Consider the following 23,442-nt stretch of genomic DNA (forward strand, 5'->3'; position numbering starts at 1 on the left):
TTTAAATAAAAATGTGAAGCAAAACAACTTTTTTCACGACATTCTACATTTGTGAGATGCACTAGGAGATTTGATGTTGTGTATCTTGCATAAGTTGTATTTTGTTGCATTTATAATATACTAAATTTGTGCTGCTACTATACCTCGAATACGTCTCTCTTCTAGAAGAACTTTGATTTGAGCGCAACGTCCTGGTGAAATAAAGGTAAACAAACATAATTTAAACGCGCACACAAACACTAATAAAACAAAATCCCAGTTGGTTTTGCAAAGATAAACAGATAGCATAGATAGCAGCGAGAGCAACAGTGCTTCCTTCTAACGACGTTTTAAAACCACGTGACCTGTGTTTACATCCTCTTCTCAGCTGTTTCTTTCTTCTTCCACTTCGACACAACTGCTTGCTGTTGCTACTTTATCTCTCCAACCAACCAGCTGGTTAGTTAGCGCAGTAAACTAGTACTTAACGAATTGAAGAAGCTGCTGGTGTGTGAAAGTAGCTGTCACTGACCGTCGCACTGAACAGCACTTTACGAGGAATGAGTAAATGCGACACGGCATTGTGAGTATTTCTTATTTGGATTTCGTTATTTAGCCAGCGGCTGTTTGTGTAAGAGTTACACGCTTTGTGTTGTCGTTGGCAGCTGTATTAGCTTTTCGTGGTGTGACACTGTTAAGTAGCTGCGCTGTGTGTTTGCTAACTGTGTAACGGCAGGATAAAGAGGCGAGCTTACCTAACCTGCTTTGTCTGTTTTTAGTGATGGCGCACTCAGGCCCACAAAAAGCTAACGTTAGCCCGCTTTAACTGCAACTCGCATAGCGTTGTGTTGCACTGAATGATAACTCAAACCCTCAGGTTCTACCTGGAACACATAATTTCACATCTAAATTCGTATTCTGCTTTATTTCTATGTTGAGGAGCGCACACGCTAAAGCTGTGAGTGGGCCTGGGGTGACTTTTCTAACAGAAGTGCGAGCTTTCTCGGGCGAAATTATACTCCGAAAGATCTCTGATTTATGATCGTTTTTTTTCCTGTGAGAATATTTCTGTTATGCTACACGAGTCTGATATTTTATCCTCTCCTTACCAAACCGGTTTAGCTAGTTGCTGTTAAAGACTGGGGTTAATCGCACTGCAGAGAGCTGGCCAGCAACTGCGTTTTGGTCGACAAGTGGGAACAAAAGCTGCATGAAAGCCTCAAACACACCACAGCCTCTCGCTGTTTGACAGCTGCTTTAATAAGTGCTTGGCGTATGTTTCTCACAGGTGCGGACGGCTTTGATTGAGGGTGAGCCGTGATTAATAACGCTTGACAGGGTTTCATGAAAACGCCGTTGTTGTTGTTTTGCCCCATCGTCACACGCAGTGCGAAGAAAGTCTGACTGGCCGCTGATTGGCTGACGAGCTGCGGTCTGTGTGGCAACCGCGAACACGTGACCAGGTTGCGCGCGGATTGGCTTCACCAGGTGTCAGTTGTGGTAATTTGGGGAACATCTGTGTACACCATTGCATGTAAAAACCGAGAGACCAGAAAACGGCGCAAACCTGGGGACTGCATTCCTCCCATAAACAGCACCTCGCTGGGGAGGTGTCACTGATCATATCTTAGTCCATTCAACAGGCTAAAAAAACCAAATATATGTAGGTTGTGATACCTATATAGATATACAAGCACCACAACTTAAAAACTAAAGTATTTTTTTCTGAATTCTGATGAGTATGACTGCAACTATCTTATCAAATAACCTCATGATTATTAACTTAATACTTATATGAGCAAGGGACCAGAAAATGGAAACCTTTAGGCTAAGCCCTTGCCATAAACCTCATCTTATTTCATCGGCGTAACTTTGTGCTGAACATTGGGGGGTCAAGATCTCTGTCTAAATAAATAAATAAATCTGGGTAAATTCCCAGATGATTAAACATGCATAAATAGTCTGTTGATTTTATTCACTCATTTCAGTTATTACCAGCAAAATAATTGCAAGATAATTCATAATTTTATTGGGAGGGGGTTATATTGGTTGGGTCTGATTATTGGGGGAAGGGGGGGTCATAACCCCCCTGGAAATTACGCCCCTGTCTTATTTTAAAGTTGTGGTCAGAAGTTTGCATACAGGTGCGACTGTTAAAAATAATTTGGGGCTTTTAGTGATTTCTTTCAACTGTTCTTTTTCCAGGATGGAGCGATTGCACAGCGCACATGTAACAACTTTAAAAAAAACACAAATTGGTTTACATTTGTTTTTAATTTTCTCTTATCCATAAGGTCAGAAGTATACACACAGCTTAAATATAAATACACTATAACATACCCTCGATATAGTTGTTTTGGTCCGCAACGAAGTGCGATTACTGAGTTCACACCTGCACCAAGGATGAAAATGTACCAGTGTTGCTGCGATGAGAGGAAATAGGTTAGGGTTTTCAGGAACAACCCAGGATCCACCAACGATGCAGCCTGTCACAAACTGGAAACTGCTCAAACCCGAGTGTCACTGTCCACAGTGAAATGAGTTTTACATCATCAATGGACGGAGAGGGTGCAGACCAAGAAAGAAGCCCCTACTCTAAAATCAACACCTTCAAGCTTGACTGAAATTTGCAGCTGCCCACATCGACAAGGCAAATGCTTGGAGAAAAGTTTTATGGTCAGATAAAACAAAGATTCAAGTATTTGATCACCACGACAAGAGGCATGTTTGGAGAAGTAAAAGTGACGCTTTCAAACCTAAGAACACTGTAGCAACTGTCAAGCACGGTGGTGGTAACATCATGTTCTGCGGTTGTCTTGCTGCCAGTGGTACTTGTACATTGCACAAGGTAGATGGAATAATGAAGGACTACAAAAGTTTGAACTTCACCTTAACTGTACCAGCAGGCCATCGCTCAGTATCTGCATTTGCGCTTGAAGCCATTTATAATTCTTAACTTGTTTGATGTGCTGCTTACCACAACAAGCACAAGCATAAACTTTGGTCTTTTAACTGTATTTTCATAAGTTTTACAGCTTTTCCTACTAATGAAAACCTCCCTAATGGCCATTAATGCTACACAAAGTAATTAAACAATAAACCTGTTCCACTCCAATGCCCCTGGTACCAGAGGCGAGAGGGAGAACTCTGGTTTAACTCGATGTACTGCCAGATCTGTTACTTGAATATAGACATGGGTGGTATCCACTGAAACATCAGGATCTCAAAGCCCACAAAACCACTCTGACTAAAATTCACTGAACTAGCAGCAAAAGAAGACCGAAACTACGCTTCACGTTTAAAAACAAACAACAAACAAACAAAAAAAACCCCACTGACTATAGTGATTTTTCTGTTACTTTTGCTTTCACCACGATAAAATCGTACTTCCTGCACTGCTTTCTCTCTGTGTACTTTGAGACCTGTAGTTTCCCATTTAAAAAATCTATTTGCTGCATTATTCGCTTTCTTATTTCGGACCAATCTACCATTGCTATAGAAATCTTTTATAACGACTAGTTAAAGAAAACTGGACAGTCTGAGCAATGAGCTACCTGCTTAAGATCAAAGTGGGCATGATGTGGCCCGCGGTGGAAAATGAGTTGGACACAGTTAGATGTTCCAACAGGACAATGATCCCAAACACACATCAGAACTGGTCTTCAGTAAAATGAAATCAATAAAGCAGGCTAACATTAATATTCTGGAATAGTTTTCCTAAAGCCCTAACCTCAACCTTATTAAAAATGTGTTCACTATGCTTAAAAGCTGGGTGCGCACCAGAAAACCAATCGATTTTAATGGACTCCACCAATTCTGCCAAGATGAGTGGTCAAATATTCAGCCAGAGTTATGCCTGAAGCTTGTTGATGGCTACCAAGGTCGAGGTGCAACTCGGTAAGAGACATTAAACTACTCAAATATTTACAAGGGTGTATTTATAACTTTGAGCCTGTATGCATGTATACTCAACAGTTCAAAGAAATCATTGGAAGCCCAACATTGCCATGACACTCATGGTGAGTGTATTTAAAAATCTGTCCACAAATGTAGCTATATGACAGGTGCACAATAGTCCACAGGACTAACACAGAGCCAAAGCAGACAAGAACGATGAGTAGACAATAGCTGGATGCCAGAAGCAGGGAGTTCTTATGTTTCTGGATACTAAAAATTAGGTCTGCAGACATGACCCATAACTATCCACGCATTTAGTGTGACTGTGAGATGCACCACCATGCACGCTTACACTGAAATTCATAAATGCCGTTGTGATCCCTTTTTTTTTTTTTTTTTTTTTTTTTTTTTGTTGCCTGTCCCATTTGGTTCTTTAGCCATCAGAATTGTTGTCTGAAGACCAACAAGGATACCCAATGGATTTATTTTGCCAAATGGATCATCATGGCCTTGCCGTATTGGTCCATTTGATCGACCTTTGTTTTTATTATTTATTTTATTTTATTTTATTTTCAATTGTTACAGACATGAGTGAGGGATAGGAAAGGGAGAAAGAAAGAGGAAGGAAAAGAAAAACAGAAGGGGAGAGGGACAGTGGAAAAAGGGGAAAAAAATCTCCTGGATCACCTGTTGAGAGAGAAAGAATAGAAAACAAGCAAAAAAAACCAAAGCAACATACTAAACACAACACCATCGCATTAATCTAGCTAAGTGCAAACAGCAGTAAATACTAAATATTCAATGTTGTTGTGCAGCATGCAGGACAGACAGCGCACAATGTGCTTTGAAGTAGCAGCCAAGAAAGGTGTAATTTAAGTCTACGAACAGTGAACATCCGTGTGGATCAGCGCGCTTGTATTCAAATGGTTTCCACATGTAATGGTCTGCAAGAGGATGTAGAGAATCATAGCCATGTCCCCCAGGGCATGAAGCAGGTATGGAGGAGATCCAGGCCCCAGACATCCAGAGGCCCCAGACATCCAGAGGCCCCAGACATCCAGAGGCCCCAGAGTGCGAGAGCCCAAGGAGGACCACCGGAGGGGCATCCGTGCCACCCTCATGGGAAGGGCTGAGGATCCCCAGACGAGGGGTCACCCAGTAGCCACCGAGCAGAAGCTAGAGGGGGCTGCAGTGGCGTGCCCGCCGGCTATGGCGGCCACCAGCTGTGCCAGAGTGAACCGAGCCGGAGGCCCGAGGGCCCCCCGCGCCCCGGAAGAGGCCTGGCGCCTGTTGCTCGGCCACCAATGCACCGACCCCTGAGGGCATCAGTCAACGGCAGGGAGTGTGGTGAGGGGAGATAGCCCTCCACACTTTGGAGGTCCTGGGAGTTCCCAGAGAGGTGGAGTCTAAGACCCGACCTGACATATAGACACAGACAAACAGGCACACACAGACACAAACATGCATTCCCACCCTCGTGCACACATATACAAACACTCAGCACTCACCCAACGTAAGGATTGACATAAATGGACACGTACACACAATCACACTCCCCAAACATACTCTATATCCCGAGTCCAGGTACCCTCGCCCCCAGAGGGGGGAAACAGCACCCAGACCCAAGAGATGTTACCCTTCCCCCCGGGGTGGAGGCAAGCAGACCGTCCCAGGCTCTGCAGCAGCAGGGAGGCCAATCGGACAGCCAACATCTCCTCCCAGCCCCCCCCGCCCCGATGGCTAGTAGAGAACGGGGGTGTGTGAAGACCCCATACCTCCCTCCTCCCGCTCATGTGTAGTGTTGCTGCGTGTTGCTCTAAAGTGCATTTAAAACAAGGGAGAGCATGGTGCTGCTGCCAGAGAGCAGCAGGTGTTAGCACGGCCCCTCCCGAGAACCCAAATAACATCAATGTAACTAAAGACAATGCAGCACCTGATCCATTTATTAATTTCACACAGATACATACAGGTCATTTCCTAAAAAAGGGAAATGTACTATTAACATTCTATTACATGTATGTGATTATTACAGATGTAATTCATATTTCAGAGTAGCAATTGCAAATTACTTTGTGTAATCAAGATGAGAGACCATGGCTATAAAAGCGAAGGTGGATTTGGGAAGCCTGTCGCAGCCATGTCCTGTCCGTATACGCGAGCCACCCATTGCGGAAGGTGCAAGATTGATAAGGAGAGTTTTCAGAATTCAGCGTATATTGCGGGACAGACAGGATCCTTTAGCTCAGCGCGACAGTGTGCTCATAGAGAGATATCGATTTTCCCGTGAGGATATTATTTACTTAACCAACTTGTTGACGAGGGGGTGCAGGACCACCACCTGTCTTTTTTTTGCTCTGCCCTTTTCTTGGTTGCTGTTATAAACAAACAGATTATTCCAGGGTCTCTTTCCAAGAGACGAAAAGCAATATAAGTGATAAATATTACCATTCTGTAGAATATTCTTATATTTCACTTTTACTTGTTCCCATGTTCTAGTGCGTCCTGTTGTGGCTCTAATGTGAAAGGGGATATAATATAACATATTATAATATAATGTAATATAATATTGGATAATATAGTGTAATATAATAAATCTACCCTACCGCCTACTGGTGTTGGCCAGAGGGGCCGATGGCGCGATATGGCAGCCTCGCTTCTGTCAGTCTGCCCCAGGGCAGCTGTGGCTACAACCGTAGCTGCCTCCACCAGTGTGTGAATGTGAGAGTGACTGAATAGTGGCATTGTAAAGCGCTTTGGGTGCCTTGAAAAGCACTATATCAATCCAATCCATTATTATTATTATTATTATTATTATTATTATTATTATTAAATTACTTACGAGCCCTCTCTCCTTGCTTTTGCAGCCTTTGCAGTGTTCCCTTGCGTTCTGATTAAACTCTGAAACTCCTGAAATCCCTCACTCAAGAGTTCTTGCTCTGCTGCCGAAAAATACCGACATTTTCGCCGACCAATCAGAGGGTTGCCGATCAATGTTTCCACTATCGATGCGTAGCCCCTTTTACGACACCCAGTGATGTCACATTACTGCGTCCAGCTGTACTAATCGTCAACAGCAGGTGTGTTCGGGGAACCGGATTAGCGAGCTCACGGTTAGCGCGATGGTTTGGTCTTGGATGTGTCATTTGATCTTGGATGTAGTGAGCGACGTACGAAGAACGGGCCCCAGGTGGCCAGAAGGGGACAGGGGGGGGATGTCTCCCCTGCACCCTGGTGACACACCCGCACCCCAAGGCCCTACCTGTGTGGGTGGGTGTGGTGGAGCGGGAAGAGGGAGGTAGCCGGGGATGGGGAGGAAAAGAAGGGAGGGGAGGATGCCCCTCCCTAGGGCCAGCTCCCCCGCTGACCCCAGTAGGCACCCCCGTCCTCTGGTACCCACCAAGGCAAGGGAGCCCAGGCCCATCCAGACCGGGGCCTACGGCAGCAGCACTGCCAAGCCCCACAGGACCTGGGGCAGCCCACCCTACCCCACCGCAGAGGAAACTGTACCCACCCCAACATTCAATCATCTCCCAGACTACACAAGACAACAGACATCCAGGTTAAGTTTATTCTCCACCTCTCCTATGTCTCTCCCCCACCTGCAGAGTGGACTCCTGCAAGGATGGAACAACCTCCCTGCCAGTTGAAGAGCCCCCCAGTTAAGCCGATGCACAAGAGGCCCCCTGTGCCAGGGCTGAGCCCCTGTGCACCCACCCGCCCACAACCTCGGTGCCACACCGACGAGGACCGAAGCCCCCAAGGCCCAGCCAGAGCCCCAGCACGGAGGCGAAGCACCCCCGAACCCCAAACCCCCACGCCTGCCCCGGATCCACTCAGGAACACAACCCCCGGGTTAAGCCCTCCAGGGATAACGTCTCTAGGGGTCCTCCAGGCGCCCTAAGCCCGTCCCAACTCCACATCAACCACAATAGCTAAGGCGGGACCAAACCACGACCCCCTACCCCCGCTAGGTGATGGAGCCGATCAAAGGAGCCCAGAGGGATTGATCTAATGTGGTGGCAGAGGCTATATCGAGACTAATGTGATCTATTAGATGGTTTCTATATTGGCTAGAATTAAGATTATTTTTTATTTTTCCAGTTCATGAGGACCGTTTTCTTGGCGATGCATAGGGCAGTAAAAACCATGTGGACTGTATTAGTTTCTGTAGTGACATCATCCAATTTTCCTGTGCCGTTGTGTTCAATATAGTTGTTGATACAGTCATAAAAACAGACAGCAGTACTGTGTTCCAGGCTGATGGACCATCAAAAAGTCTGTGTTCGGGGTCCTGACCAGTGGTAAAGCTGCCTGTTGATGTTATTGCAATTAAGGTTTAAGCTCCACTGACCTGGAAAAAAATTAAAAAAGAAATATCTTGAAACAAAAGTAGAAAAACATCATTTCAGAGTATAATAGGAGCAGTTACAAAACCAGGTGTATTCCAAACCAACAATGGTAAATGCTGATAGTTCGACAACAGCAAGTTGCAGTCATAGTTATCTATTGATTACATTCTTATGTTTGAGTAAAAATCTATAGATTTCCAGAAAATATCCTTGAATATCTTGTATTTTTTTTGCTCTCAAACTGCTATTTTAAATGTGTTGTTTAGGAAACTGTTTAATGGATTTCAAAGGCAACATACAAATAACTTCATTTTAACTTCTTTTTTTCATCTAGCACCAAACTGAGATAAAGTAATTCCTACTTGAGTAAAAACATTGCTTTGATTTTGACCCAGAAATTCACTCTTGTCGTGGGACTGTGTGACTCCTAATCATAAGTACACAAAGACGGCAGGGGCAAAAATTAGAGGATTCAAGTAAAAATAGCTGGTGGATTTTAAAAAATATATATTAATAAATCTGAGCGGGTTCGCACGAACGAAGAGTCGGCCCCTGTTGTTAGTCTGGTACAACACACACCTTTACTGTCATGTCCTCTCGCTGTTTGTGGCTAATTAACACAGAATCCCGTGGTGAAATTTAGACACGTAACAAAAACACTTTTTATTTGATTGCTACCACCACTAGCCTGATGGTGGAGCCATAGGAAAAGCCTCTCCATGACCTGCATGTGCGCGGGTTGTACATTGGTCAGCAGGTCGTCATGGTGAGCAGCACACTGGACTCCAGGATCTTAGTTTGTCATGCAAATAAAAGATTAAATCTTAAAGAGCGATTACCATTTGCACCATTTAGTGTAGAAATGCTTAGATCTGGCCTTTTCAGTACAACACGAACAGGCTCAAATCAAAAGTAATCCTAAATGAAAATTCTCTCACCATCATTGCAGCTTCTCATGGGACTTGTGCAGATCTTGCAATGAAATGTATTTACTGTATCGTTAGGTAAACTTCACATGAACTAAGCAGATACAGACATGGATATGACACAATTAGGTTGAATCTTATTGGGTGCACTCTTTAAAATGGAAAGGTCCTGACATTGGAGTGCATTGGTGGTCTGCAGGTCAGAAATATCATAAGAGAGATGTGGCAAATTAAACAATCCTGGCATTAAATCTAGGGGAGACATGACAATGATGGTGGTAGAAGTGCAATTTCCCAGCGGGGGAAAAAGATTTTTATTGCCTTTTTATTTTGGGGAAAAATTGACTGATTTTATACGTGTAGTTCTGTATTGGAGACCACTGAAATTAAGTGCATCTTGCTTCCAGGAGGACTTTGTGCAGATGCTACGAAGCAAACCTCCATTTACATGCTGTAGTTATGTCTGACCTGGAGTCAAGTATGTTGAACGACCAGTAACGTAAGAGATCAGCTCATGCCACAGGGAAGATGGTAGTCATCCTATAGTGAAGTGAAACTCAGTGGAAAGACTGTAAACTGTTCACTGTAGCCAGTTTAATGTGGGGTTTTTTTTTTTTTTCTTCTTCCTTGCACTTCCACTGTTGCTTTTTTTCCTCCTGTTCAAGCCAACTTTGTAAACTAATCAGCATTCAACCTATGCACAGCATCATTACTGTTGGGCAACGTGCTGTTAGCTTTGTGGAGGGCTGCATGCAAGTCCAGCCTCTGCCTTTGGTTGAATTCCAAAAATCTCTCTCTGCAGAGCAAAACAGACATCAACATTGTACTAATAATTACTTACATTAATTATTACATAAACACACAAAACGGGGCAGTAGACGTTTGATCCTAACTTTTTCTGCTGCAGTAAAATTGAGACACAACTATCATAAATTTGCCTCAAGAAACTTAAATTAAAACAAAAGTTGAATCATGAATGTCCTCATCTGTCACCAGTACAAATGAAGTACTCGAATACAGCTTCTTATGCAGGTTTAAAGTCCAGCTTTACAAGGTAAATAATTATGTAGTTACATAGTGACCTTGAAGTTGGACTGCATTGTTGTCGAATTTCCCAGAGGAACCCACCCGAGGGATTAATAAAGTTCTATCTTATCTTATCTTTTATGTCCAACTTTAGGAGCTGGTAGAAATTCAGTAAACGGGTAATAGAATTAACTTCACTATGAGTGTCAGCGAGCCTTAACATTATAGGTATCATAAAAGTAGACTTTATAGGTGAACAGCTTTAAGTCCTCCTATTGAACCTTGTATTTATTTTCATTGCTTGAATCCTAGCTTTACAGCATCAGAATGACTCCGGCCTGCTCTTTATAGCACAATTGAGACTAGTTTCTGTACCTTTCTTACAAGATTTACCGATTAGTTTTCTGCAAATACAAATTCTGTTGGAAAAGTGCCGTGGTATTAAGCCACAGGCACATAGGCATTTAGTTTCTTGTTTTTTGCCAACAAGGCTGTAAATTGTCTGAGTTTACACCCTAAATGCTATTAACCATCGGGATTATCAGTTTACCTCACATTGTCTGCTGATCGGTCGAGTGCTTGTGCTGGTGCACTGCCTAAACAGGCCTGTCGTATTTGGTTGCAGCTCCAGAGCTGATCCTGTGTTGCTGGAGGATCTGTTACACGTTCAGTGAGGTGTTTATAACCGGGTCAAGCAGACACTCATGACCTGATACGCTGACGCACTTTCAGTTTGTGGGGGGCCCAACTCGGGACGTCATGTGTGTGTTTACCAGTGAATACTTGTTACAAAGAGGTATTTTTCTTTGCTTAAAATAAGCTTATTGCCTGGCTGGTCTTTCTTGATTTGTCTTTAAAGGACTTTGTTAATAATCAGAGGTTTGAGTGTACAGCAGTGCCCAAAAGCACTTTTCTTGAATACCTCCACTGACCCATTTTTCTGGATTTTCTTTCAATGCTTACAGAGTGAAAAGGAGGATTAAAAAAAAAAAAATACACCGCTGTGCATCAAGTGATGGTGAGCGAATCAATGGTTCCTTTTTTGCCAATGGAAAATTACCTTACTAGGCCTCCCACTACAAAGTCACCTCTGAATTTAATCTTTATTAGCTGAGTCAGATGTGGAGATGCTGAGGAGGCAGAGAAGGAATTCAGAACCTGTCTCCGTCGGCTGCATCACAGGGTGTGAAGGGTTTGATATTTTTTGTCATCAAAGCATTTATAAAATGATGAGAAACTGGCACATGTCAGGAGTTTTCTCTTTACAGCTACTGTGCTGTATTACATAGGAAATCCATCAGGTCATTATTTGTAATGTAAGCACCAAAACAGCAGTTCATATTTCAGCTGAAGCTCAGCCTTAAATGGCAGGTTTCACAGCTGTTTGGCTTCTTTCCTTCCTTATTCCTTTTTTTGACACCTCATCTTTAGTCTGAGCTTAGTTGTAAGAAGTTCAAATAAACAGCAGTTTTATTTGTGTAATTGTGTTAAGTGGCCAGAAGCAGCTTAAGTATCTGGTCAATCAACAGTAATAAAATATTTAAAGAAATTAAAATTAGAGCTGGTTTTTTTTTTTTTTTTTTTTTTTGTCTTTCTTTCTAAAGGGAAAACACTCCCACTTAATTTGATTCAAACTTGAGATACAAATATTTAAAACTATTGACTCTTTGTGTTTGATATGCTGGTCCTGTTGTGTCTTCACAAACTTCTTGAAACACTTTTGTTTTGCTTAATTATTTGACTTTTACCTTTTTCGTGGGCATAGAATCTCAGTCGTCTTGGCTAATGCTGATTGTAACCTGCTCGATGGTGACTGGGTGATGCATTTTAGGGCAGGGCAAAGATGCACCTGTACAAAAGATTTAGAAGACAAAAAATCCCTCCATAATATAACTGAAAATAAAAGTGGATCATAGGCAACATAACTGTATTATGTGCACATTCTTGCTTACAACTAAAATATTTTTATAGCCCGACTGATAGGCCGATATTATCAGTCGATATTGGCTATTTGTTTGTGATTTATCTACATAGAAATTTAAGTAAGTTTAAGTAAAGATATGACAGGATTTGATGCTGTGTAGAGGGCGCATGCACAACCTCTTGATCCAAGCAAAGTCAGGGAGAACAAGTGAATGAATAACTCCACACACGTTTAAAATTCTATATCGGTTGAGCTCTAAATGGCTATGTTTACAATGTCTGTCTTTGTAGATATCCATCCATTCTTGTTTGTTTATCCTTGTTAGGGTCACCGGGGGCTGGAGCCTATCCCAGCTACCATAGGGTGAGAGATGGGGTACACCCTCGACAGATCGCCAATCTGATGCAGGGCTAACACAAAGAGACAGACAACCATTTGCACTCACATTCACACTTATGGGCAATTTAGATTCTCCAACTAACCTAACTACTAACTGCATGTCTCTGAACTGTGGGAAGAAGCTGGAAGCCTTTGTAGATATCTCTTATCATAATCTATCATAAACAAACCTGTAATTTAATTAGCATCAGGCTAGTCTTTGGGCTTTGACATTTTGGTGATGTACAAACTGATAACTCTCACATTGCAGATTTTGCTGGAATGGTTGCATTAGGGAAGTTGTGTTTGGGTTTTTTTCTTTGAGATTTCTCAGCGTGCAGGCTTGTATAGCCAGTGCTGAGGATCAGGAAGTCTTGCACAAGATTTGGATATTATTTTTGGCTTGGGAAGGAAAAAAACTTCAAACTGTTGTGTTTTCTCATAGGGCTTTGGAGTTGACGTCACGCCGCAATGTATTGTGGGAGCGCGGCACCATTTTCGGGGTCTACGAATCAAAACAAACACACTGTGTTGGAACGACGATTACACGATGCTTAAAAGCAGCTCAAAAGAGAATGGACTGTATAGAGACCGATTGCGTCCAGAGGCGAAGCAGCGGTACTTGCAGAAAATAGCGTGCATCGGAAATGTGGACCCGTATGAAATACGGCTGTTTTAATGCTGTTTCTAGAAACTTTCATATGTGCTGTGATGGAAGCTTGTGTCCATCTTGCCCTCCTCTAATGTCAGCTTTCTGTTACATCACTCCACATCTGCCCTGTGGACATAACAGACTGCACAGTAGAATATGACATGACATTGGGGGCACAGAGTCTCAGCTGCAAATGCCTCGCAGCAGGTTTTTATTGTGAAAATATCTGAAAGTCAAAGGATCCAATGTGATTCTGAAAATATTGGTGATTATTTTTACTATTGATTTACTGGCAATTCTTTCTGTCCAGCACATTTTTGCAGGGCTCTAACAGTTTATAAATAGCATTTAAAACCTTAAATGATGAACTGTTGGCATTTGTCTTTTGGCAACAGCGAGCCATGTGTTATTCCACAGCCTCTGTAACAAAATTTAATTTAGGGTCACTAACTGTATTTGTGCTGTGACATGCCTGATATGTGTTGGGGAAAAGGGTCTACATACATTAGATAAAGCATAAACCACCAGTAGAGGGGAAGCCTGCTTGTCACTGTACTACTGGATTTGTTTCATCATTACAGCTTGATGGCCATTCTTTCACAAAGGCACTGCAGATTTAATACTTTGTAAATCTGTTTCATCCTGAAGGGATACTTAAAAAAAATGGTAGTAAAATACATGTTTCATTCTTTTAGTCCCTTTCTCTCACTCATCAATTTTTCATCATAAGACAATCCCAGTTGTGGATTAATAAAACTGTTTTTATCAGCACTTTAAATCTGCACTTCACTTGTAGATTTAACCAGACACTGCTCCCTCACAGGCGTTAATGTCATAGTGTGTTCATCTCACTTTTTTGTGTTTCTCAGGTCACTTGCTGCCTGGACATGAACTCTGTCTGAACTGACACACGAGGAGCCACAGCGGCAGCACAGCCGTTCATCTCCATGCACCTCTGAGGACGAAACAGTCATCCTGAATACGAGTTCGCCCCTTAGGGTTCCTCTGCTCTTTTCACCATGGGGGGAGCTGTGAGCGCCGGAGAGGACAATGACGACCTAATTGATAACCTGAAGGAGGCTCAGTATATCCGCACAGAAAAAGTCGAGCAGGCTTTTCGGGCCATAGACCGCGGTGACTACTATTTGGACGGCTATCGGGACAATGCCTACAAAGATTTGGCCTGGAAGCACGGTAACATACACCTGTCTGCTCCGTGTATATACTCCGAGGTGATGGAGGCACTGAAACTGCAGCCGGGACTTTCTTTCCTCAATCTGGGCAGTGGAACCGGCTACCTGAGCACAATGGTTGGCCTCATCATAGGTAATCTTGGCTTACCCTTATTGTGGGAGGTGTTTAGATGTTCTCTAAAGTCTACATGGACAAATTTAGAGGAAATGATTAAGTAACTTCAATAAATGACATCACTGATGCTACTGAATATGGTCTTCATCGATCAATTGGTTTATAATACGTTCCCCAAAAATAGCACTAAAAACCTAATAAATGTCAGATAAGCAGTGTATATTTGCATATGTTCAGATTTGAGAAGCAGAAATCAGCAAGAATTGGGCTTTTTTTGCTTAACAGAGGCCATGAATTAATATGCCACATTTTTGTCCCCCCCCTCCCCCTTAGGGCCATTTGGTGTAAACCATGGAGTTGAGCTCCACAAAGATGTCGTTGAATATGCCAGAGAGAAACTGGATGACTTCATAAAGAATAGCGACAGCTTTGATAAGTGAGTATATGCTTATGTTTTTTTTAAGCTCACTTTCTGACTACACATTCACCTGAATCGCTGGTGGTTGCCTGGTGAACGGCTCTCGGCAGGAAACCGCTATGCACGTGACCGCCTGTAAAACGACGAGTAAGTGTTCAGGCAGTTTTTAGGCTGACGTTAGCCCTGCACCCAAAAAGCAGCCTTCTCATTCATTTAAACAAAGCCAGTGAGTCAGTGCAGCGGGGTGCCAAAAAAAAGGACTCCAGCAAAACAAGTCATTTGGCACAAAAAAAAAAAGTTGAACCAAGCTCAACTTTTGCTGCAAAGCATTGTCCTTGGCAAGGTGCCGCACTGGTTCCTCTCAGTATGCAAGTGCTCATCCCTGGTAGATTTCTGCCTTACTGAAATACGGAATTTCTGTTTGTGATGCACCAATTTATCTGTCAAACATCAGAGTTGGCCAATTTAGTCTTATTGACTGCTGCTTGCAAAAAAGATTGAATACATTTATGCTTATTCAAAGATGGTAAGTTGAGGCACTAAAAGAGTCATGCAGTTATTTTGGTTTTTGGTGTGTGGGGGCGTTATAGTGCAGACTTCTTTGATCTTTTTTTTTCTTACAGAAAAATAGATTTTAAAAAACCCAAGTTTTATTCATTGCACATAATTTACTTATAATAGTTGTGGCTTTTCACAGTTTTTGAATGCTGTGTGTGACTTTTACAAAGTGCTCTGCTCTGTTGTGGCATCTCATAAGCCTTTAAATGCATTAATCTGTTACTAATTGTCACACCGGTGCAATAAATGGGTTAGCTGTGCTAACCACCTGCTGGCTCCAGCTGCATATTTATCATAAAGACATGAGAGTGAGAGTCAATCCTCTTATCTAACGCCCTGCCAAAAAAAAAAAGCTAATAAATGTATCCCCCAAAACATAAAGTGTCCTCTTGAAAAAGAAGTAGCTGTTACTGAATAGGAGGCACTAGTGACCGTTTGCCGTCTTAAATAAGTAATCTCTCATGTATATTTCTGCCACAATCTACAAATGTGATGGGCTTTGCAAAAAAACCCCAAAAACATGATTTTATTCCTTACCTGTCTGATTATTTCTTTCACAGGTTTGAGTTCTGTGAACCTGTCTTTGTGGTGGGGAATTGCCTTGAAATCTCCACAGACAGCCACCAGTACGATCGCATTTATTGTGGCGCTGGAGTGCAAAAGGACCATGAAAATTACATGAAAGTACTGCTCAAAATTGGAGGCATTCTGGTGATGCCTATAGAGGATCAGGTAAGTGCTGCAAGTCACCGGACTGATACGAAATCAACACATTGTGATTGCTGCTCAAAATGCTAACGCACAAGGGAAAACAAGGGAAAATGGCTTTGACCTAGTAGGCTTAGTTATGAAACTTTCCCATGCATTATTGAGCCGCGGCTGCACCTGGATTTAAGCAGCCGTGTACAGAGTACACACAGTGCTGTATAAATAAATGTTTTATTTAAAAAGTACGACAGGTGAGTGTGGACAGTCTGCAGGGCATGTGAGAGGGCACTGAGGATATTTCGGGATGTTGGTGGGGAAACTGTTGACAGCAACCTTTTCCAGTAAGAAGTTTAAAGATTGTGACGGATTCATGGTCAGTGCGTTTGGGCCATAAAAGGAACTGAAGTAAAGCGAAGCTTGGACTTGATAAGATATCGTGACCCAAGGGTTGAATGTTTTATGTTAGTAGTTATACAGGATGGCACTCTGAAGTCAGACCATAGAGGGAAAACATGCTTAAAGGAAATCAATCAGATTTTATACTTTTTTTTATTTTTTTTTAAATAAAGTAAAAAGGGAGGGGAGAGGGGAGCAGCAAAGTTATTAATCATGGCAGAGAAAATAATTAACACAATTCTGATCTAACAGCTTGAAAGCACTAAAGCCCCAGATTTACCCAGGCCATGTTCACACTGATGTGGATAATTTTCAAAATGCATCTTTTTTCCTCTGTTGTGGCCTTTCATCAGCACCAAGCTGACATCCCCCATCTCCATCTCCTCTGGAGCTTTTTGAAATTACTCCCCAGAGTGGACAAATATGAAACACCCATTCAGTAACCGGAAAGGCGGTGTGGAGCTTTCTGAAAATGACACCCTTCAGCACTGTTCAGATATTATGCTGTGCGGAAGCAGCATTGAGAAACTTTATTATCTGTATCCATCCACCCCCCCCACCCCCCACCCCCCACTCATTTTATACATTGACACAAGGAAGTGAATTTTATGGATGTCCAAAGCAAACCATAAAAATCTTCATGCGTTCATTTGGGAATTACTGTTAGACTTGGAAAAATGTCAGAGTAAAGCCAAAGACTGCTCGGTTATGGCAAAAATACAGACATTGGGAAAATTGTGGATTTATTATGCTATCATAAAGAAGATGGTTGTCTTAAGCACACAGAGACTTTGCAGTATGTCTGTGCCCCTTACAGATAGCTATGAATGGATGGACTTCACAGCCTCTTCTTTATCAGCCCCCCTCCAAGCCTCATCACACCTCCCCCTGCGAAGTTCTAACAGTGCACACGGAGTCAGCAACTTCAAATGACTTTAAACGTGTTTTGAGAACTGTCACAGTGCAGACTCGTTATGACCCGAGCCAACATAATGGGTGATTGATGTCTCATGTAATCATTTATATCTCTTGGATTAATCTTCTGTCTTTTCATATTGATATGTCATGAAGCAAAAGGACAAAGACTTTAAGGCTTTTAGCTTTTCAGATGCAAAATGTTACTGTTTCAATTTTATCTTTCACATTAGAACCCGGCTGATTTATCAGCAGGTCGATGTTATCGGATGATGTCAGCTATGTGCTGCTACAGCACTTACAGTAGCCAATACATAAAATTTGGAAAAGTGTCAGGAGAAACTGTTCAACCAGTTTTGACATTGAATAGTTTGTCCACTAGAGGGCACGCCGCAACTTTCCTGTTGGCAGTACTTGTTTGGAACAAGCAGCTGAACCTAGCAGAGTCGTCAGATCGTAATCAAGTAAATATGTTAGCGAAATCTGTTTGTGTGTCATGTGTCTGCAAGAAGGTAGAAAGTAAGTATAGGCTTATACATCGGATTTTAAATTGACAAATATTGGTATCGGCCAGATTCTAGTAAGAGCAGCAGTGGAGTGCTTGCATTGTGGCAGGCTGTATATTGCTGCTTCTTTTCTCTACTTAACTCTTCTTTTGCAAAAGAGATCTGATTAAAATAATTAATTAATAATTAAGAATTGAATTTTCTGTGTGTTAAATGTCTTTTTTCAGGAGTTTAAATGCACCAGATTAGCGGTTGCTTTTAAATAGCCAAACAATTTTATGCAATGCTCAGACATTTTTGAGTCTTTGCTGGAAGCTAATTGTATTTGGAAACTTTCATGTTAAATTTTTTCTTCTGTTTATTTAAAAAAAAAAAAAAGTATGGCAATGAAGTTTAACCCACAATGTAAGTCCATTAATAGCTCATTGGAAATAAATGCTAAAAGTCATAAAACTAAATGATGTTTCTGGCTTGAATACACTGGGTAAAGGTGAGAAAGAACGAGGAGCGCAGACAGAAGTCGTCTCCTTGGTCCTCTGATTTTTATTCAGCGCCTGCAGGTTATAGCCGCTAGAGAAAGAGATTTGGGGCAGGGATGTCTAAGCCTGCAGCTAAGTTTACAAGAATAAGCCAAATTTGGAAGGTATATGCAAAATGAAGCTACCTTTAGCTTGTCTGTTCAATTCAAATGAGCCTAACAAGCATGCTGTGGTTGTGTAAGACTTGGCGCGTGTGGATGGAAGCAGTTAGAAGGATGACTTTTCCCCATGGTGGTGTGATAGAGGCCTCTTATTGGATTGGGATTTATTACACCCACAGTAACAGGTGTACATGTCGACTCGAGTAAAAGTCATCTTTTGATTCACCTGAGTCCAATGTTTCCACTCCTTGCTAAATATGAAGCATTTGATGTTTTTCAGTGTAAAGTTCAGTTTTTGTCTCTTTATACAGCTGACCCAGATAACCAGGACTGGCCAGAGCACGTGGGAAAGCAAAAACATCTTGGCGGTGTCCTTTGCCCCCTTGGTCCAGCAGAGCAGAGCTGATGGAGAGAAGCCCGACACTGTCCATCTGCGTAAGTTCCCACGCCTCATCAAACAAACAAAAAAAAAAAAAACCCTCCCAGTTTTTGTGTTTCATTATCTCTAACTCATCTTGAAGTGCAAAGCAGGCAATATTTTAAATTCAACGCGTGATGTGTCGAGTCCTGTAGCGATATTGGCTTTGACATATGAAGCTCGCCCCGAGGCCGCTTCCTAGACCCAGTTATTCCTCTCCTTGAAATACCGAGACACTTTTCTCTTTCACGTCCTCGCTCGTTTATGCTGACCTAGTTGAAGGACTGGTGCGGCTGTATGGATTATTCTTATTTGTGTGGCGCACCGCCCTGAAGCACCGTGTCATCTCTCTTTGTCCTCAGCCCCAGTGACTGTCCGCAGCCTTCAGGATCTCTCTCGGATCTACATACGCCGCACTCTCCGAAACCTGGCCAACGAGGACAGCCAGGGAAAGGGGACGACGCAGAGAGTCCCCCAGAAGCGCAAACGCAGGCGCTGTCGCAGGCGACGCATCAACACTTACGTTTTTGTAGGCAACCAGCTGATCCCGCGGATGGTGGAGAGCGAAGAGGAGGAGCACACCGAGGAAGAACACAAAGAGGTGGAGGAAGAGGAGGACAGAGACATTGGCGACATTGAAATCCTCAAGCAAGTGAACGTGTTGAGAGACCAAATAATGGCTTTACCGCTGCCTGAGTCACTGAAGGCATATTTGCTGTATTACAGAGAGAAATGACTTATTCACTTGATATCCCTTCTTAATGGGTGCAGCGAAATGCTGAAATGCTTTTCTTCATCTTTTTTCAGTACAAATGTAGCATTATTTCCACTTAATCTTGATGGCAAAACTGTAACGGAAAGAGACGTCACAGATAATATTGGATAATAATGTTATGATTGTCCTGAGTGTTAATTTTTTTCGTTGACATGTTTGTTTGTTTTTCTTTTGGTTTATAAATGGAAAAAAATATAAAGTAAATGAAAATAGTTTCAAAAATCAATTTTGGGATTCAGATTTTATCGCAATGTCAGAATTTCTGCAGAAATGTGCAGATTAAAAATTGTATTAAAAAAGAGTTCTTACTATATTTGTTAAAATACGATCATGCTAAGTTGAAGACTTTTATTGCACCTTTTTTAGAAGCTTTAACTTACTTTCAGTGTGTGATGATTTAATGATACTGAGAGGAGACACTGAAAGGCAAATAAAGCCACTTTCTCCCATTTTTTTTTTTTTTTCTTTTTCTTTTTCTTTTTTTTTGTTAAAGAGAGTTAAAGAGTAAGATGTTCGATAAGCCCGAATGGGGCACGTATGTCATTACTCTTCTTGGTATTTCATTTCAGGTTAATGTGTTTTATAACTTCCTATTACAAGAGTTCACTGAAAGACCAGAGTGGTTCATAATTTTTTCTACAGGGCACCTTTTAATGAAACTTTTTCTACAGGGTGCTGACATTCTTGTTTCCTCACTACTACCTGATCTGATTGGCTGTCGCGGGCCTCCTTCTCTCTTTTTATTTTGCCCTGTTCTGGATTCTTATAATATAATATAATGATGTAATTCTTAGTATTTGAATAAACCACATCAGAGGTTTAAAATAAGGGTGACATGGATACGATGGTGATTTAAATATTCACCTAATTTCGAGGGGAACTGGTGAAGGCATGATGTTCATCCATAATGAATACATGCATGAATATATTGTATATGGGTGTTCCTGACTTTGCTCCTTGTGATTGGTCACTGGAGGTGATGTCCCAAGTGATCAAACTTTGAAATGTTTCTTTACAAATGACAACAAAAAAGGTTTCAAGATGGTGAACCAGATTGATGGCCTTGACACAAATCTCGAATTCTGTATAGTACTTTTCTTTTTTTCTTTTTTCTTTTTTTAAACAAAATCAACGACAATGCAAAATCTGACGCCTTTTGTATCACGGACAACAAAGCACCTTAATCTGCAGTCCTCAAGACAGAGAAAAAAGGAAAAAAAATAAAAAGATGACTTTTTTTGGGCTTCATTTGTATTGTGGACTGGACTTAATGTAATGTAAATCCTCTTTAAGTACAATTTGCTTGCAGAACCTTCCTGATAGTGATGACTTTTAAGTGCCAACATCCCTCGCCCCATCACATTAGGACTTCTGTGAGTTTTCCAGCACAGTAAATTTCCCCCATAAAGGATGATATATTTCTACAAAAACATTCCACAGTGAAAAAAACAAAAAACAAAGAAAAAAGCCAACAAAAAAAAAAAAAACAAAGAAGAAAAAAAAGGGGGGGAAAACCCTAAAAACAAAACGGCACATCACTGATCCGACAGGTCACCGTTTTTCTTCACGCTTTACCATCACAGCATTTGGAAAGTTCCTTCATCTTACTTTGAATGCATAAATTTAGTATTCCAAAAGCTGAGTTGAATGTTGTTGATATTAATTCTATTCAATATTAAAGTGATATATCTATATATGTATTGTTATCATATGATTCTGCATACAGTTGAATTAAGTTGCAGTTGATTTGTTGTAGCGCCCTCTTGCTGTACTGTATCTTGACACTGGGAACTCTGTAGATCAAATCTCCACTGCTGTCTGTTAAATAGATAAGATATATTAGTGCTGTAGGTCTTCATTTTGTTCTGGTGTAATGACGAATATTTTGTTTGAAAACAGGGCTGGTTATTCTATTTAGTAGTTTTTGTGTGTGAAGAGGTAACATTTATTTTCTGTAAGGCTTTTTTTTTTTTTTTAATAGATTAATTCATTGCAGAGCTGTGCAAGTAAGCAATAATGGAATAATTTCTCAGCTTATAATTACCAATAACAACATAGTCCCATTTTATTTGCCTGGTATCCATTAAAATTCACATGACCAATTACAGCCATGCAACAGTTTATATACCATTATCGAAAATGTAATTGCTAATTAGCGAGCACATTAAGTATTGAAAGCAGGGGACCTACAACCTCGACTCTCAGGTCGCGCCTTGCACCAAAGTTAATGGGACTGCTGTGATTACATTTAATGTGGATGAGATTCGACTACAAAAATGGCAGCCGGTAAATACCAAGTCATAACCAATTATGTGCTCTTATATTAAGATCATTTGTTCAGAGCCAAAAGAGTTCTATTCCTGTTTTTTTGTTAGCTTTTTTTTTTTCTTCAGGCATAGGTTGATTACTCATAGTGTGTGCAGTTCATTTTGAAAATGTGGTGTTTCTCCGTAACGTTTGGCACAAAAATAAAGGTCACGATCACATTATGTGTCTTCTAATCATTCTAATTACTCTGCTTTTCCAATCTTATTTATTTACCAATGATGTCTAAATGTTGTCTGTTAGTTAAAGGAGTCCTTACAATTTTTTTTTTTCTCCTCGTTAGATTTCTTGCCGCTGCTCTTGTGTCACATTGTAGTTGTGGAGTGAATAATATCTGATGACCCACTGGACCATGGTATATTTAAGCTAAGTCGGCTAATGTTGGGTTTAATGGACTTTGGAAAGTTCGGTAAATTTATTGGCAGCAAATTTATGAATGTGAAATTTATGAAACTGTAAACTCTGCAATTAAAAAAAAAGTGACATGAAAAAGATCCATCCATCCATTCTCTTCACCTTATCCTTATCAGGGACTGGAGCCTATCCCAGCTACCACAGGGCAGGGAACACTGTCGCAGGGCTAACACAGAGAGACAACCATTCACACTCACACACCTATGACCAGTTTATGACCTATAAACCTCCAGTTTCCAGTTAGATTTCACTGTCACATATGACTCCAGAATACTTGCAGAGCAGTTCGTGGTCAACTGAATGACTGCAAGGTGTCCAGATCCTGTGGATGCAAAACAAACACAAATAATTACCCCTTCACCAAAGTGCTTGACATGTGGTATAAAATTTGTGCTAACGTGTCGTGTTCGGTTTCTACTAAGCATGGCGCTGTGCATTATGGCCAAACATCTCTGCTTTAGTCTCACCTGTTCAAAAGAAATTGATCAGGAAAGTCATGCAGTTAGTTCAGATGTAACACTGGAAACTCAGCTTTGCTGCCATGTTCTTTTTATAAGAGAAGAAGCTTTTCTCAGAGACCCTCCTAAACAAGCTATCCTTGTTTAGTGTTTTTCTATCATATGTGACTGAGGCCTTTAAAGTCTATGATGTACTAGAGCTCTTGGGTGATTTTTGCAGCTTCACTGAGCATTGTACAATCTGACCTTGGAGTGAATTTGCTGGGATTGTGGTGTTGTATTAAAACACAACTAAATGCTCCAGAGGGGCAGCACGGTGGCACAGTGGTTAGCACTGTTGCCTCCCAGCAAGAAGGTCTGTGTAGAGTTTGCATGTTCTCCCTGTGTTTGTGTGGGTTATCTCTGGGTACTCTGGCTTTCTCCCACATTCCAAAGATATGCAGTTAGTTGGGATAGGTTAATTGGCAACTCT

The 23,442-nt window shown here is 41.5% G+C and overlaps 1 protein-coding gene across 2 annotated transcripts; it reads left to right on the plus strand.

The window, feature by feature from the left end:
* Positions 1-292: 292 nt before the first annotated feature.
* On the plus strand, positions 293-22,259 carry pcmtd1 (protein-L-isoaspartate (D-aspartate) O-methyltransferase domain containing 1). 2 transcript variants are annotated; one of them, XM_085438500.1, is made up of 6 exons: positions 293-562; positions 14,001-14,457; positions 14,773-14,875; positions 15,976-16,147; positions 18,892-19,015; positions 19,361-22,259. In XM_085438500.1, exons 2-6 carry the CDS (start codon positions 14,151-14,153, stop codon positions 19,732-19,734), a joined length of 1,080 nt encoding a protein of 359 aa, XP_085294626.1. In that variant the 5' UTR covers positions 293-562; positions 14,001-14,150; the 3' UTR covers positions 19,735-22,259. The 2 variants fall into 2 exon arrangements, with proteins under 2 accessions (XP_085294626.1, XP_085294627.1); XM_085438501.1 differs by lacking the exon at positions 293-562 and adding an exon at positions 12,442-12,464.
* The last annotated feature ends 1,183 nt before the right edge of the window (positions 22,260-23,442 follow it).

The sequence above is a fragment of the Copadichromis virginalis genome, linkage group LG18 (genome assembly GCF_057382275.1).
Source record: "Copadichromis virginalis isolate Kocher_CV1m ecotype Utaka linkage group LG18, C_Virginalis_male_GT1.1, whole genome shotgun sequence".
Taxonomy (NCBI): Eukaryota; Metazoa; Chordata; class Actinopteri; order Cichliformes; family Cichlidae; genus Copadichromis; species Copadichromis virginalis.

Bases quoted from the DNA above. Each gene is read 5' to 3' on its own strand.
- pcmtd1 (XM_085438500.1), top strand. From the start codon at position 14,151: ATGGGGGGAGCTGTGAGCGCCGGAGAGGACAATGACGACCTAATTGAT. The intron at 16,148-18,891 runs GTAAGTGCTGCA...CTCTTTATACAG, and splicing joins TGATGCCTATAGAGGATCAG to CTGACCCAGATAACCAGGAC. The intron at 19,016-19,360 runs GTAAGTTCCCAC...CTTTGTCCTCAG, and splicing joins GCCCGACACTGTCCATCTGC to CCCCAGTGACTGTCCGCAGC.